Source organism: Phascolarctos cinereus, unplaced genomic scaffold, assembly GCF_003287225.1.
Source record: "Phascolarctos cinereus isolate Bilbo 61053 unplaced genomic scaffold, phaCin_HiC Scaffold_2;HRSCAF=192, whole genome shotgun sequence".
Taxonomy (NCBI): domain Eukaryota; kingdom Metazoa; phylum Chordata; class Mammalia; order Diprotodontia; family Phascolarctidae; genus Phascolarctos; species Phascolarctos cinereus.
In genome coordinates, this window is record NW_027555625.1 from 139,232,399 (window position 1) to 139,247,701 (window position 15,303).

General features: G+C 38.9%; 2 protein-coding genes across 2 annotated transcripts in view; one reads left to right on the forward strand and one right to left on the reverse strand.

The window, feature by feature from the left end:
• LOC144455599 (uncharacterized) overlaps window positions 1-15,303 on the reverse strand; it is a 111,730-nt gene that overhangs the window by 86,924 nt on the left and 9,503 nt on the right. The window lies entirely within an intron of this gene.
• Window positions 6,771-7,979, forward strand: LOC110200437 (tripartite motif-containing protein 43-like). Its single transcript, XM_020975779.1, is given in 1 exon segment — window positions 6,771-7,979. A coding segment is annotated over 1 exon segment (1,209 nt).

Below are 15,303 nucleotides of genomic sequence, written 5' to 3' on the forward strand. Positions count from 1 at the left end.
TATATACACATGTGTGTATAGATGTATATACACACTTATTCAGTCATATATGTGTATATGTATGCATATATGTATATACATATATACTTGTTCAGTCAATTTCAGTGGTGCCCAACTCTTCAGGACCCCATTTGGAGTTTTCTTGGCAAAGATACTGGAGTGATTTGTCATTTATATATATATAATTGTTAAATATTTCCTAGCACACTGCTGTGTATTCTATAGTGCTCCACTGATTGGGCTTTATATGTACATATAGTTCATCTTCCCAACCAGATTTTAAGCTCACTGAGAGCAGAGATAGCATGTTTTCTGCTTGTCTGTATCATTGGTGATTATCATATAATAGACATACTAGTACGTTCCATAAAAATCCTAATAGTTGACATTTGCATAGAGCTTTCTATTCACAAAACCCCCCCCCAAACTTTCATTTCATTACTTGGGCTAATCACAAGGGCTCTGCAAAGCAGACAGACTAGCTATAATTACCTCCATTTTGAAGAGGAGAAACCTGTAAAACTCAAAGATACCACTGCCAATATATGGGCTCTTGAGCCAAGGATTACATTACATCCTACCATTATTCCAGTAGGTGAGAGAACCCAGAACTCTTCCCAGAGCACCCTATCATCAGCTGCCCTAAAAAATTGTAGCAAGGAGAAGTGGGCTAATTATGTATCAAGAGCAAGGGATGCTCAATTCAATTATGATGCCAAGACCCACATGATTTGGGGAAAAGCCCAGAAGAAGACCATCAATAACTTCAGGAAATCTACTGTGGAGGATGCATCAAATAATAATTTCCCCTAGAATCATGCAGAATGGAAAGATGTTATAAAATATAAATATATTTACACATTTGAATATAAATATAAGTAATATATCATGTTATAGAGAATTTCAAAAGATATAGAAATTATATAATATACAACATGGTAAATATGTAAAAATAAAATATATGAATAAAATATAAAAATCATTCATAGCTCACAGGCTATATATGCAAAAACAGGCAGTGGGTCTGGATTTGGCCTGTGGGCCATAGTTTGCCAACCCCTGATCTAGCTTCATAGAACCTCAGCCTCTTTTCTTCATTTAACTCTTTCACTGATGATGGAATCTAATGAAAGACAATGTTTTAAGATTTCTAAGAAGAGAGGGCTGAGGGCCCTCTCCTTCACAGTTGACACTTGATCCCATAATAATGGACCTAAATTCTTTGTCTTAGCATTTCATTAGGGTTCATTAGTCTGGCTCCAGAGAGGGTTAAGTGTTAGGTGAGTTACAACCTTGGGAATACCAAGAAGTTAGAAGAGGGAGGCCAGAGAAGTTCTTATTACACATATTACCCAGTTATTTTGACAAGAGTGTAAATCTCTGTACTTTTAAAAAAAATTATTGATTTTCTACAACACAAAAAGGATTATTGAATAATCAGTATAAAAAAGGACTCTAGGTTAGACCACATAGCTCCCAGGCAGTCTGCCTCCTGACATCCAATGCCAATGAAGATATTGCTTCATATGGATGCCATTTGACTGTGTAATATAATGGAAAGAACTCTGATTCTGGGAATCAGGAGATCCAGACTCTGGCCTCAGCTTTTTCATTAATTAAGGGCAGCTAGGTGAAGCAGTAGATACAGCACCAGGCCTGTAGTCAGGAAGACCTGAGTTCAAATGTGACCTCAGACACTTATTAGCTGAGTGACTCTGAGCAAGTCACTTAACCTCTTTCTGCCTCAGTTTCCTCAATTGTAAAATGGGGATAATAATAGTACCTACTTCCCAGGGTTGTTGTGAGGACCAAAAATATCAAATATACAAAGCAACTATCACAGTGCCTGGCATATAGTAAATGCTATATAAAATCACTATTATTATTATTATTATTATTATTATTATTATTATTATTATTGTTAGTTGTGACCTTGAGTCAATCAATTCACCATTCCTAGGCCTCAGTTTCCCCATCTGTAAAATGAAAGGACTAAATAATGTTGAAGGCCTCTTCCAGTTTTGACATTCCACTTTCAACACGTGAATCAGTGTGTTTCTTCACATCTAATGCTTGCCATCCTGACCTCGGACTCAGTGTTTCCTATTATCCCATCTCAAGAGGATTCACCTAAGTTTTAGAATGTGGTAACAAGAAGACAAGTTCTCTTTTTTCTCCCCCAAATCATTTAAATTAATATTTGACCGTTGCTACTGAGCTTATAAATCTCGTTGGGAGGAATGAAGCAGACTGGCTGATGGGCTATAGGAGAGATTTTTAGATTTTTTTTTCCCTTTCCCTTTTTTTCCAAGAGCGGTGTTACCAATACTGTAATGCACAGCTTGATATTTTAGCATTTCAGATATTTTACAGTAAATTACTTCAGTTTATGGCACTTTGCTTCCTTATATAATTGTTATAAATAACCTTCAAATGACATAAAAGCTATAAACATTGCAAAACTGAAGAGTAAATTATAGACATTTCAGCGCATGCAAGCAAGAACCCATACACGATAAAGCCAAAGAGGAAGGTAAGTTTGTTTGTTCTTTTCTTCCCTAACCATCCATCTCGTATTTCCACAATAAATACTCTATGGTAAATAAATGTCACAGAGCAAGAATGCTGGATGACGTACTTTCACACCCATTCCTACGGTGCTACCATGAGGCTGCACTGCCCTATAAAATAGGGGAACAGCCCACTTTGCAGAGAAGCCCTTTTAGAAAGCTCAGTGGCTTCTGGAATGTAATCAGCACTAAAAGGAAGGGGAGCAGCAGGTAAAGAACGAAGGACTTGGGGTGGGGGATAGCAGCTGTCTGTTCAAAGGAGGCCTCATTATTGTTGTTGTTCAGGCATTTCAGTAGTGTCCCACTCTTTGTGATCCCATTTGGGGTTTTCTTGGCGGAGATCCTGGAGTGGTTTGCCATTTCCTTCTCCAGTTCATTCTACAGCTGAGAAACTGAGACAAACAGGGTTAAGTAACTTGCCCAGGGTCATACAGCTAGTAAGAGTCTGAGGCCAGATATGAACTTAGAAAGATGAGTCTCCCTGATTCTAGGCCCAGTGCTCTATCTACTGAACCACCTAGCTGCCATTTTTTAAAAATAGGTATTTTTTTTCCAATTTCCATGTAAAGACAATTTTTAACATTCATTTAAAAATTTTTTGAGTCCCAAATTTTTCTCCCTCTCTCCCTCTTCTCCTCCCTCCCTGAAGCAATAAGCAATTTGATATAGGTTATATATACATATAGGTGTATACACACACACACACACACACACACACACACACACACACACACATATATATTCAATCATGTAATCATATATATGATGCATGCAATCAAAAGGGAAAAAATGCAAAAAAATAAAGAAAGTGAAAATGGTACAGTTCAATCTGCATTTGACTTCATCAGTTCTTTCTCTGGATGTGCACAGCATTTTCCATCCTGAGTCCTTTGGAATTGTCTTAGATCACTGTACTGCTCAAATGAACTAAGTCATTTATAGTTCATCATCTCACAATGTTGCTATTACTACGTACAGTGTTTTTCTGGTTCTACTCACTTTTCATCAGTTCATGTAAGTCTTTCCAAGTTTTTTTTTCTGAAATCTACCTGTTCATTATTCCTTAGAGCACAATAGTATTCCATTACATTCATATACCACAACTTGTTCAGCCATTTCCCAGTTGATGGGCATCCCCTCAATTTTTCATTCTTTGCTACCACAGTAAGAGCTGCTATAAATATTTGTGTGTGTGTGGGGGGGTTTCCCCATTTTTATGATCTCTTTGGGATACAGACCTAGTAGTGGTATTGCTGGATCAAAGGGTACACACATTTTGGTTGGCCTCTGAGCGTACTAATTGCCATTTTTAAGGTAACCTGAGGTCAATAGGGCTGACCAAATTTTAGTCCTGGGGTTTGCTTATACTGTTTCTTCTGTTTGTTGTTGTTGTTGTAGTCAATGCAAATATATCTCCCTTTGTTAAACTGGCATGTTACAGGATAGCAAATTCCCTTATGTTAAATCCTACTCTCTCTTTGACTTTCATTATTAAATAAATTGGTAAAAGACATAAACAACCCAGCAAAACTGAGTATAATGCTTCAGGGGAAAAAATGGTCATTCACTGAAATAGAGGACTTTCAAGCATTCTTGATGAAAAGGCCAGAGCTGAATAGAAAATTTGACTTTCAAATACAAGACTCAAGTGGAACATGAAGAGGTAAACAGGAAAAAGAAATCATAAGAGATTTATTAAGGCTGAACTGTTTACATTCCTGCATGGAAAGATGATATTTATAACTCATGAGACCTTTGTCAGTATTAGGGTAGGCGGAGGGGAAAAATTATATGTATGTATGTATAGATAGATAGATAGATAGATAGATAGATAGATAGATAGATAGATAGATAGAGGGCACAGGGTGAGTTGAAGGTGAAGGGGTCATATCTGGAGAATAAAATTAAGGGGTGAGAGAGGATTATAATAGGAGAAGGAGAAAGGGAGAGGTAGAATGGGGTACATTATCTCGCACAAAACAGACAAGAAAAGGTTCTTACAGTGGAGGGGAAACAGTGGAAGGTAAGAGGAAATGAGGGAATCTTATTCTAATAGGATTTGGCTTAAGGAGGGAATAACATACACACTCAATTGGGTATGGAAATCTGTCTTACCCTACAGGAAAATAGGGGAGGAAGGGGACAAGAGAGCAGGGGGATGATAGAGAGAAGGGCAGATTGGGAAAGGGGTAATCAGAAGGAAGTACTTCTGAGGAGGAACAGGGTCAAAAGAAAGAATAGAATAAATGGGGGGACAGGATAGGATTAAGGGAAATAGAGTTAGTTTTTCACAACATGTCTACTATGGAAGTGTTTTGCATAGCTGCACATGTATGGCCTGTATTGACTTGCTTGCCTTTTCAATTAGGGTGGGTGAGGTAGGAGGAAGGGAGAAAATTTGGAACCCAAAGTTTTAAAAACACATGTTTAAAAAAATGTTTCCACATGCAACTGGGAAATAAGAAATACAAGAAATGAGGTACAGAAATCTATCCTGCCCTATAGGAAAATAGAAAGGGAAGGCGATAAGGGAAGTCAGGGGAGAGATAGAAGGGAGGGCAGATGAGGGGAAGGGGTATTCAGAATGAATGCCATCTTGGGGTGGGGGGAAGGGCAAGATGGGGTGAAAATTTGGAATTTAAAATCTTGTGAAAGTAAATGTTGAAAACTAAAAATAAATAAATTTATATTTAAAAAATAAAAGACATAAACACAATTTATTTAGTAAACTTTTCAAAAATAAAAATAAGGAAATAATTTTATAATAAAGTATTAATAATGCTGAAAATAAAACACAATATAAATGCAGAGGAAATAGGGTTCTTTGTTAGGTTTTGCATGATAGCTTTGAGATCTAAAGTTAAAACAATGGTGACAGCTTAATTGAACAAGACTCACTAGGCTGAAAAGTTCCTTAGTTCCTGTCAAACTTATTCCCAATATTCTATGGCTGGAAGACATTTGGTGGCTCAACCTATGTCACCTAACACTGAGTGGAAACTTCTGCCTTTTAGAGATGATGGTACCTGAAAAGAAAAGATGAGAAATAAAAAAAAAAATCAAGAGAGTTTTGTTTTGTTTTTAATACCCCATTATCACCCCTTATTCAAAAAATTCCAGTGGCTCCTTATCACTTTTGGAATCAAAAACAAAACTCATATTTGGTGTTCAAAGTCCTTCATAACCTGCTTCTTCCATTACTTTTCCAATCTTCTTGTAGATTACACCTCTGCCACTTCACACACACTGAGAACCAGTGACCCTGGACTGCTTGCCTTTCCTCGAATATGATGCTCTGTCTCCTGACTTTTGCATTTCCCTCGGCTGTTCCCTAAACCTAGAATGTTTTCCCTCATCACTTCCCCCTCTTAGCTTCCCTGGCTTCCTTCACATCTCAGCTAACATCCTACTTCCTAGAGGAACCTTCCCTGGCCCCTTTTAATTCTAGGGTCTCCCCTCTGTTGATTATTTCCAATTTATTCTATATGTAGGTTGTTTATACACATCTGTTTGCAAGTCACCCTCCTTTTCCCCATTACAGTCTGAGCCCCTTGAGAGCAGGCACTATCTTTTGCCTTTTGTTTTGTCGTCAATCCTTAACAATGACTTGAAAATGTAGGCATTTATTAATGTTTATTGACTGACTTACCAAACTCTTGCTCTGTTTACACCTCACATGGAATTCACTGTAATAGAAGAGCTGGGCTTTCAGGAAAAAAAAATGCACACACACACATATGCATACATATACACATATATGTGTATATGTATATATGTGTGTGCGTGTGTGTGTATATATATATATATATATGTACATACATATGCACATATGTATATATTTGAAATTGCCTAAGTGTGCTACTGATACTTTGTCAAGTTGCTATTTTTTGTTTTTGTGAATAGTCCTCTGGGGATGTGTTTGAAAGGACAAGTCATGAGCTTTCCCAGCCCCTTAGAAAACTATCTAAAATTTTGGAATATGGAGCTAGTTAACCGAGCTGAGTAGTGGGGCATTTCAGGCAGCCAATGTAGAATTCTGTTTCCACCTAATCAATGTAAATAAGGAAGGGGAGGGTTTGCCTGGGGAAAACATATAAAAACCCAGCACTGGATCAGTCTAAGAACTTTCCTACTGGGAGCTAACTCTCCTGCCGCTGGAGTTCTTGGAAGAAAGCAGCCAAACTCTGCTATCAAAGGATCATGGCTTCTAAAGACATTATTGAAGGTCACCAGAATGTGCTCACCTGCAACGTTTGTCAGGACCAGCTCACAGACCCAGTGGTGGCTGATTGTGGACACAGTGTTTGCCAATCTTGTCTCAGTGGCACCAGCAAAGATTCTGAACCTTCCTCCTGCCGCAGGTGCAGGGCAATCTTCCACTCAAGCCTTTTAGTTGCCACTTTAAGGAGAAGAAGAAAACTCCCTCCAAAGAAACCTATTACCAACAAACAACATCAACAGAGGCCTGAGGGACCTAACAAGTGTGACACCCACCAGGAGTTTAAGAAGTTGTTCTGTGTGAATGATCAGACCCTGCTCTGTGTGCCCTGTTCATAGTCCCAGGAACATGAGGCTCACACAGTCCAACCCATAGAAGAAGCTACTAAGCTGTATAAGAAAAAGCTCCAGGAGAATCTCAAACTTATAAATGGGAATTTAAAAGATATTCAGAAGCTAATGTTGGAGGAGAAGAAGATACCTCAGACATGGGCTGTTGTGTGGACAGAACAAGTAGAAATGACAAGACAGACCTTTGAGGAAAAATTTCAAGAAATAAGTGAATTCCTGAGTGACGAAGAAGAGGAGATCCACAGTCTTGTGGAACTGGATGAGGAGGAGGATAAAATGTTTGAGCAGCTGAAGGAGCAGGAGGCCCAGCAAGAAATCCTCAACAGAGAGAAAAAGAGGATGAGCCACTTCCATCTGTCCCATTACAGGAATCAGCTGAGGGAAATGGCCTCCAATTTGGAAGGAAAGTCTCAGATGCCAGACACCAAGCTTCTGAAGGATGTAGAAGACACACTGTGCAAGAGTGATTCCCTGTTGTTTCGAATGCCAAAACCTTTCACACCAAAACTGAGTGAGTCTTATTGCATAGAGTTAAGAGAATTTCTGAGGAAATTTCGAGAATCTCAACTGTTGCAATGTCACTATCCTTATGAATTACCTGATGATGACCGAAAGAGGACTTTCACATTTGCAGATATTTCCTCAGGTCAGATGTATGCTATTTATACCTCTGGAAGTCTCCACTACATGAATGGGAGAGACTTGTCTGTTACAGAATTGAAAATGGATAGCCTTTCTGAAGAACAAGATTATCCTATGTTCTCCTGTTACTGTTTGCCAATTGAAAGGGAGTACTCACCTAGTGACTTCCCTCCTAACCTGTCTATAGAATGGCATTAGGTCAGGCCTGGGCAAACTTAAGTGCTATTTCAGGATAATCCTAGAAATGTATCCCACTTTTTAATCTTAGGTAACATCCAAAAGGGTACAAAGAAGTTGATAGTGATTCTACCAGGGCAAATATTGATACTGTATTTTATGTTGATTTTTTTGTTAATTAAGAAACTATAGGGGAAAGCTAGGTGGCATAGTAAACAGAGCATTGGCCCAGGACAACCAGATTTCAAATCTGGCCTCCCAGATACAATACTTCCCAGCTGTGTGACTCTGGGCAAGTCACTTAATCCCAATTGCCTCACTTAAAAAATTTTTTAAAAGTTCAAAATAAAATTGGTTTCAAATAAAAGGTTTAAAAAAAATAAAACTGTAAATACACTGGGATTTTGCATTGTCTGCACAAGTCAGCTATGTCTGACAAGCCTTGTTGGAAAACCCATTCCTCCAATAGCTGCTAACTGGCTGCGGACAGACTGTTGTAACACAGGTTTAACTCATGCAATACATATTAATAAATACTTTTCTGTTTTTCCAAAAAAAATTTTTTTGGAATATGAACAAATGTGTCCATTGATTTATCAGGAGCAGCAAATATTAAACTGCAAGGGAAGCATAGCAGGAGCTTGTACTGGGGTACCTCCCATTGAGTGTGGGAGGGACATACGTTCTGGCCCTTTGCTCAAAGACATGCTTGAACAGAGTCCTTTGGTCCCCTGTGATGCACAGAAGAAAGGCAGTATGTCAAAGGAGGTTAATGTCATTATTTAGGTGTCAAAGTGGTGGGCAATAATGAACAAGGGGATATGGTTTATGTTATCTTTTGAGGTGGCCCTTTTATTGGGAAACAGTAAATGCCAGCTATCCTTTGGAATTCTAGCAAGGGAAGAAAGGAAGATTTCTTTTCCTTTCCCTCTCTCCAGAAGGAGCTTTGATGGGTACACACATAGCATCATGTGAATGCTTAGTCAACCCTGAGGCTCAAATCCCTGGCTGACTCTTCTGCGTGACTTTGTGCCTCTTCTTTCCATAAGCACAGGTGACTTATAAATAGTGCCTGGGGTTGTCAATCGTACAGTATCTTACCAGAGATCTATTTAATCTTTCTTCCTGATATGTCATGTTATGTTATGTATGTGTATTTGTGTTTGTGCTTGTGCTTTACAGCATCAGAGTCTGCTCCCCAGGTTGAAGAGGTCAGGGGTTCTTAGACTCTGACTGGCAGTGGGACGTAAGAGGTGTGCTGGAGGCAGCTCAAACCCTTTGATGTGTGAGCACTTAAAACCTTGGAAATCAGTAAATGATACACATTGGGGCCTGATTTATTGTTTTATTAATTGTCTAGAGTAAATAAAGTAATAAAGAAAATGTTAATGCATATTAAACTTAAAAGTGTGCTCTGCATATTATATATAGATAATAAATATGCATGTATAACGTGTGTATATAGATACATGTGTGTATATATGTTGTATATGTAAACACACACCTACACACACCTACACACACACACACACACACACACACACACACACACACACACACACATATCCCCAAGGTTGAACACCTGCCCAGCAGGCTTACGAAGTGGTTCATGTTTTAAGTATTTGTTAATGATTGCTTATGAACCTTTTGTATTTTAAGCATTTCTTTTGAAGTAGAAGAAATGAATAGCTGTTCTGTACCTGATATTTATTTCTCTGTACAGTGAGTACTTTTTCTGGAGGGACCCTTTTAATACCCTCTAGGGGAGACCATAGACATGAGTTATATCTAAGCTTTGTTAATGGGATTTTCTCCATAGTTCTACTCCAGGGCGGGTTAAACATATCAAGCCAGAGGCAGTATAGTAGTTAGTAAAGCATAGAATTAGAGTCAGAAAGACTTAAATTAGAATCCTTTCATAATTATTTCCTAGCTGTGTGGTCCTGACCTCTCTTAATCTCAGTTTACCCATCTCTAAAATGGAGATAATAATAGCACTAATCTTCACTGGGATGTTGTGAGGATACATGCTTAACAATTATCTCAGGAAAAAATGTATATGCAAACTTGTAGGTTAAATGTGCATTTTTTAACATTTTTCCATCATTTTTTCAAGTGTAGACAATCAACAAAACAATAACTCAAGGCTCTATTTGCAGCCTTTGATGATTCCTGAAATGTAAATACTCACACTGAAAATTTAACAAGTAAGTCTCTCTGCCAGCACTTTGAGCTGGCTCCGGCACACCCCAGATAATATATGGAGTGTTTTCTAAATGGATTATTATGTACATTGTTGTTGTTGTTGTTGTTATTACTATTATATAGTGCATAAACAGAGCACCAGGCCTGGAGTTAGGAAGACCTGAATTCAAATTCAGTTTCAGACACATAGTAGCTGTGGTACCCTGGGCAAGTCACTAAACCGCTGTTTATATCTGTTTCCTCATCTGCAAAATGGATTTACTAATAGTACCTACCTCTCAGAGCTTTTGTGAAAACAAATAAGATGATCATTGTAAAGAACTTAACATAGTGCCTGGCATATAATAAGCACTATACAGATGTTAACTATTATTATTATATTTCATATTTTATATTATCATTATTATTATCCAATCTTCTTTCTGAAGTCAGGCTGCCTAAAATTGAACCTCAGTCCATCTATGCTCAAAGTTGGGAACCCTTTTGGGGAGAAAATGTTCCCTGGACCAAAAGGGAATATCACTATAAGGTGAGCCAGTCTTGAGTCCTAAGTAGATCTTTTTAGTAAAAATATATTTAGGGGAAGCTAGGCGATGGCAGTGGATAGAGCACCAGCCCTGGAGTGAAGAGTACCTAAGTTCAAATCTAGCCTCAGATACATAATACTCATTAGCTGTGTGGCCCTAGGCAAGTTACTTAACCTGAATTGCCTCACCAAATATATATATATATATATATATGTATATATATATATATATGTATATATATATATATATATATGTATATATATATAAATATGTATATATATATATATAAAATTAAATATTTAATTATATATTGATTATTTAATTTAAATATATACATTTTAAAATCAGTATATGTAATTATATGTTATATTACATATAACATATAATTATAATATATAATTATATATGAATATATAATATATAATATATTTATTACTATTTATATATTAAAAGAAAAATTTTATTTTTACCCACAAAGTAGCCTGACAGTGCAGACCCCAAAGTCCTATACTTCTAATCTGGTACGAGAATTAGCCAGTAGAATAGTCATCTAGCAATCTGCAAATGTTATGCACACAGTGCATTTTCAGCAGTAAAAATAACTAGTAATCTGGAGCCTAGAACTTTCTGTTATAGTGGCAGTCTGCTCTGTCCCTACTTGGGAATGTGAGCTTGGCTAAGTCTCTTCTCTTCTTTGGCTTTTAGCACTGTCATCTGTAAAATGAAGTGGCCAGACCAGATAATGTCCCTTCCAGTCCTAACATTTCAAAATTCTACAAGATTTTGTTATTATCAACCATAGGCACATCTACCCACTTGTTTGTAGCAAGGCAAGAGCACAGCTGCCACCTTTGAATGGAAACTCTTTGTTTAGACTGTTCAGTGGACTTGCTAAGGGATAATGACAGGCTACAATATGTTCCATGGTAAGCCAACATTTATTCCCAGTAGCTTGAGGAGACAGGATTTCATCTCTTCCCATTAACTACCTACTACAGCCAGCCTCTAGGCTAACATGCCTTTGATAAATGGGCTAGTCTGACAGCTGCACGTAGTAACAAGTCCTGTGACCAGAAAGTAGCAAAAAAAAAATAGCTGGGAAATCCCAGGACTAACCCAGGGACCAGGAATCCAGGAGACTCCTGAAAGCGAGAATCCTAACCCTGCTGCTAGAACCTAGAGGCAAGGGTTTCTCTGTACCAAGTCTCAGGCTACCCATGCAGAAAAGAAAAAAAAATCCTTTTCTAATGGCTGACAAATGAATAAAGTTTGAAGCACGACTATCTCTACATATAGGTGGAAAAGGCTACAACCTACATGACGTCTAATAGAAAGTATACGCTTCGAGGACAAAGAGCTGTGTGGTTTGTATTATCTCTGTGCCTAGCACAGTGTCTAGCACGTTGTAAGTGCTTAGCAGATGCCTGTTAATTGGTATGGTTTCAAGATAACTTCAATCTGCACTTTCTCACCAAAAATCCCATCCCCATCAGCAACTATATAATAGAAAGAGGTACAGAGCGACTGGAGTTTTCTCCTTGGGAATTAGTTAAAATGAAAATGACCTATCTGAAGGGAGTACTAGACAGCAGCTCCCACTGATAATGTTGAGTCAGATGAGCAGACAGCTTGCCTGATAAGACCATGAAGTCACAGGGCACAGGGGATTGGAGTGGAGACAGAGGAAGGAAATGGAAAGGACATGTATGTTTGGAGGAAGAGTCAGGAGAGGGCAGGCCAGGCATGGTTTCATAATGAGGACCCTGTATACAGCCAGAAGGAAAAAAGAAAGGCAAAGAGTAGGAGGTAATACGGGGGATGGACGTTCCTGGGTTCCTATCCCTGCTCTGACACGTACCAGTTCTGTGATCTCGGTCAGAATGCTTTCCTGCTCTGAGCCTTCTAATCTGTAAAATTAGGGAGTGAGACTGAATGGCTGCTCGAGTCCCTTTTTGGCTTTGGTAGTCAATAGGTCTATTAAGGCAAGCAGAACAAATACAAACATTCATGGACACAAATGAACTCATCACAATGAAAACCTATGCTTGGTTTGTAGACACCCCTGAAAGAGCGGCCAGGAAATGCTGACACAGCTCTCGCTCACCACAACAATTTCTCTGTCATTGGTTCATCCTCGTCCTTGTGTCTGGCTACTCTCACAAACTGCCTCCTCTTTGTTGTTGCTGTTGCTCAGTTGTTTTGGTCATGTCTGAACTCTTCATGACCCTTATTGGGGTTTTCTTGGCAAAGATACTGGAGTGGTTTGCCATTTCCTTCTCCAGTCCATTTTACAGATGAGGAAACTGAGACAAACAAGGTTAAGTGACTTGCCCAGGGTCACACAGCTAGTAAGTGTCTGAGGCTAGATTTGAACTCAGGAAAATGAGTCTTCCTGACTTTAAGCTTGGAACTCTATCCATTGTGCTACTTAACTGCCCTCCTCCCCTTTTATTCCCCTCCAAAAGCAAACCAAAGCTGTCTCCAAAGGCATGGAAAGTAACTTAAGGTGTTCCAAGGAGGGAAAACACCTAGTCTTTTCCTCCTGGCATTCTAGAAGCCCACTGACATATCCTAGATAGATGAATCAATGGGGCTTCTAAGGAGAGAAGGAGGAGATGCCACTGAGTGGGGGAATGGTCATGAAATTCTAGGCAGAGAGAGTCCAGGTTGGACAACATATTACTCTATAGTGTTGTCTTGACCAGTCCTGTGGCCAAGCCCACTCTCGTGAAATAGAAGTCTTAGTTCTAAAATCATGTGAGACTTTCCCTCCCTGCTCCAGTAGCCACTTTATGTCAGCAGTGACTTTAGTGTACCAAGAACTGGCCTTGCTGTTCCTGGAACAGGATCTTTCACTTCCAGAGCCCATGCTTCCCCACTGGCTAATCTCTCATATCTGGAACATTCTTCTTTCTCACCTTTGCCTCCCGGCTTCCCTCAAGAATCAGCTCAAATCCCATTTTCTGTTGAAGGCTGTTCATTATTTTCCTACTCCTAGCACCAGTCTCATCCTCCTCCCCCCTTCCCCTTTTCTGCTAATATAATTTGCCCATAGCCACTTCCAGTTCCAAGAATTAGGAACAGCCTCTTATTTAGTAAGACTAGAGAGGAGAGTTGGGTTCCAAAAGTAAGACTTAATTGGATCCCTTCCCTTTCAAGACACAGAAAAAAGATTTAACCTTGTTTTCTCAATATGACCTTGGAGTACCTTCTCATATCCACACTCAGACTATGTCTTATTCCAAGGCTTCTTCCTAATTTACACAGAAACATAAATTATATGTAGGGACTAATTGCTAATCAAGTCCTTTCCCTCCACCACCTTCCTTTCCCACTTCTGAAATGGTCACATCAACATTTGGGGGGGTGGGGAGTGGGGAGCTATCTAAATGGCCAAACACACTATTAGTCTTGAATTCCAACTCAACCAAGATGTACCAAGGAACTCCTATGTGTCAAGGATGAACTAGGCTGAGGTATACTCCTACTGAAGCTGCAGAAACAGTCATACAGCTGAGGCTGGCCTTTAGAGAATAAAGGAGGTAGAGAGGATTTACCCCCTAGTAAGGTCTCAGCCAACTTTCTTTCCTTTGAGGAATTTCCACCTCCAGCAACATTGTGTTTTTAAGCATTTCAAGGCAAACCACATACGTGGGAAAGTCCCTAAGGGGGAAATTGAACATACAATGGAACTCTTGGAATCAAGGTGAAGCACAGAGCAGAGAGGCCAACAATTTCACTATCATTCTTTCTCCCTCCTTGTTCCTCTCCCAAGGCTTGCAAGGAGGTAAGTTCCTGTAGGATATGATTTGAGCCCTGGGGAAAAGCCCAGTCATGCCAATAACCCTCCCCATTCCTAAAAGTCTTAGAATGCTAAAACAAAAAATGATCTTAGAAGTCTTTGAGAACAAAATCATCTTACATATGAAGATGCTAAAACCTAAAGAACAGAGGTAACTTGTTAAGGCTCTGTAGTTAATTTGCAGTCCCTAGACAAAAGCTATAGCCATACCCTTCTTCCTACAGCAATTCATTAAAATAGGTTAAGGTAGAGATGGCCAAGTTTTTCAATAATGTGCCACCTGATTAGAAATCCATATGTGTACAGGCTACATTAGCTTTTTCGCAATTACCATTACTGATTGATGCAAGCCTGCTAGCATGACATCTGGCAGCAGTCAGTTATACAACAGTAGCAGCGGACAGATGGTTCTTACTAGCCTACCAGTTCCTATATGTTAGCTAAAAGCATAAATTTTTATTTTATTTTATTATACTTTTAAAAATACCCAGCTGGTATACCTGGCTGAATTTTGGACCTTGGGGTTAAGGCAATATCTGGGTCCTCTTTAAATTAAAAGGTCAATATCACTAGAGTAATGACGCATTGTAATTATTGGTCATTGCTTCCCTACCCCACCCCTGGCTCACTGGTGCCACCTGTTGTTCTTTTATTCCTAAGCTGGGTTCTCCACCACCCAGATGAGGCTAAATGGAAAGATCACAGCTATCTTCCCTTCTCCATTGCCCTGCTCCATTAAAATAGCACAAGACAGTTTTGGCTTTTTTTAAAGGGCTTACTCCTATGTATCACAGAGAACCACATTAAAAGG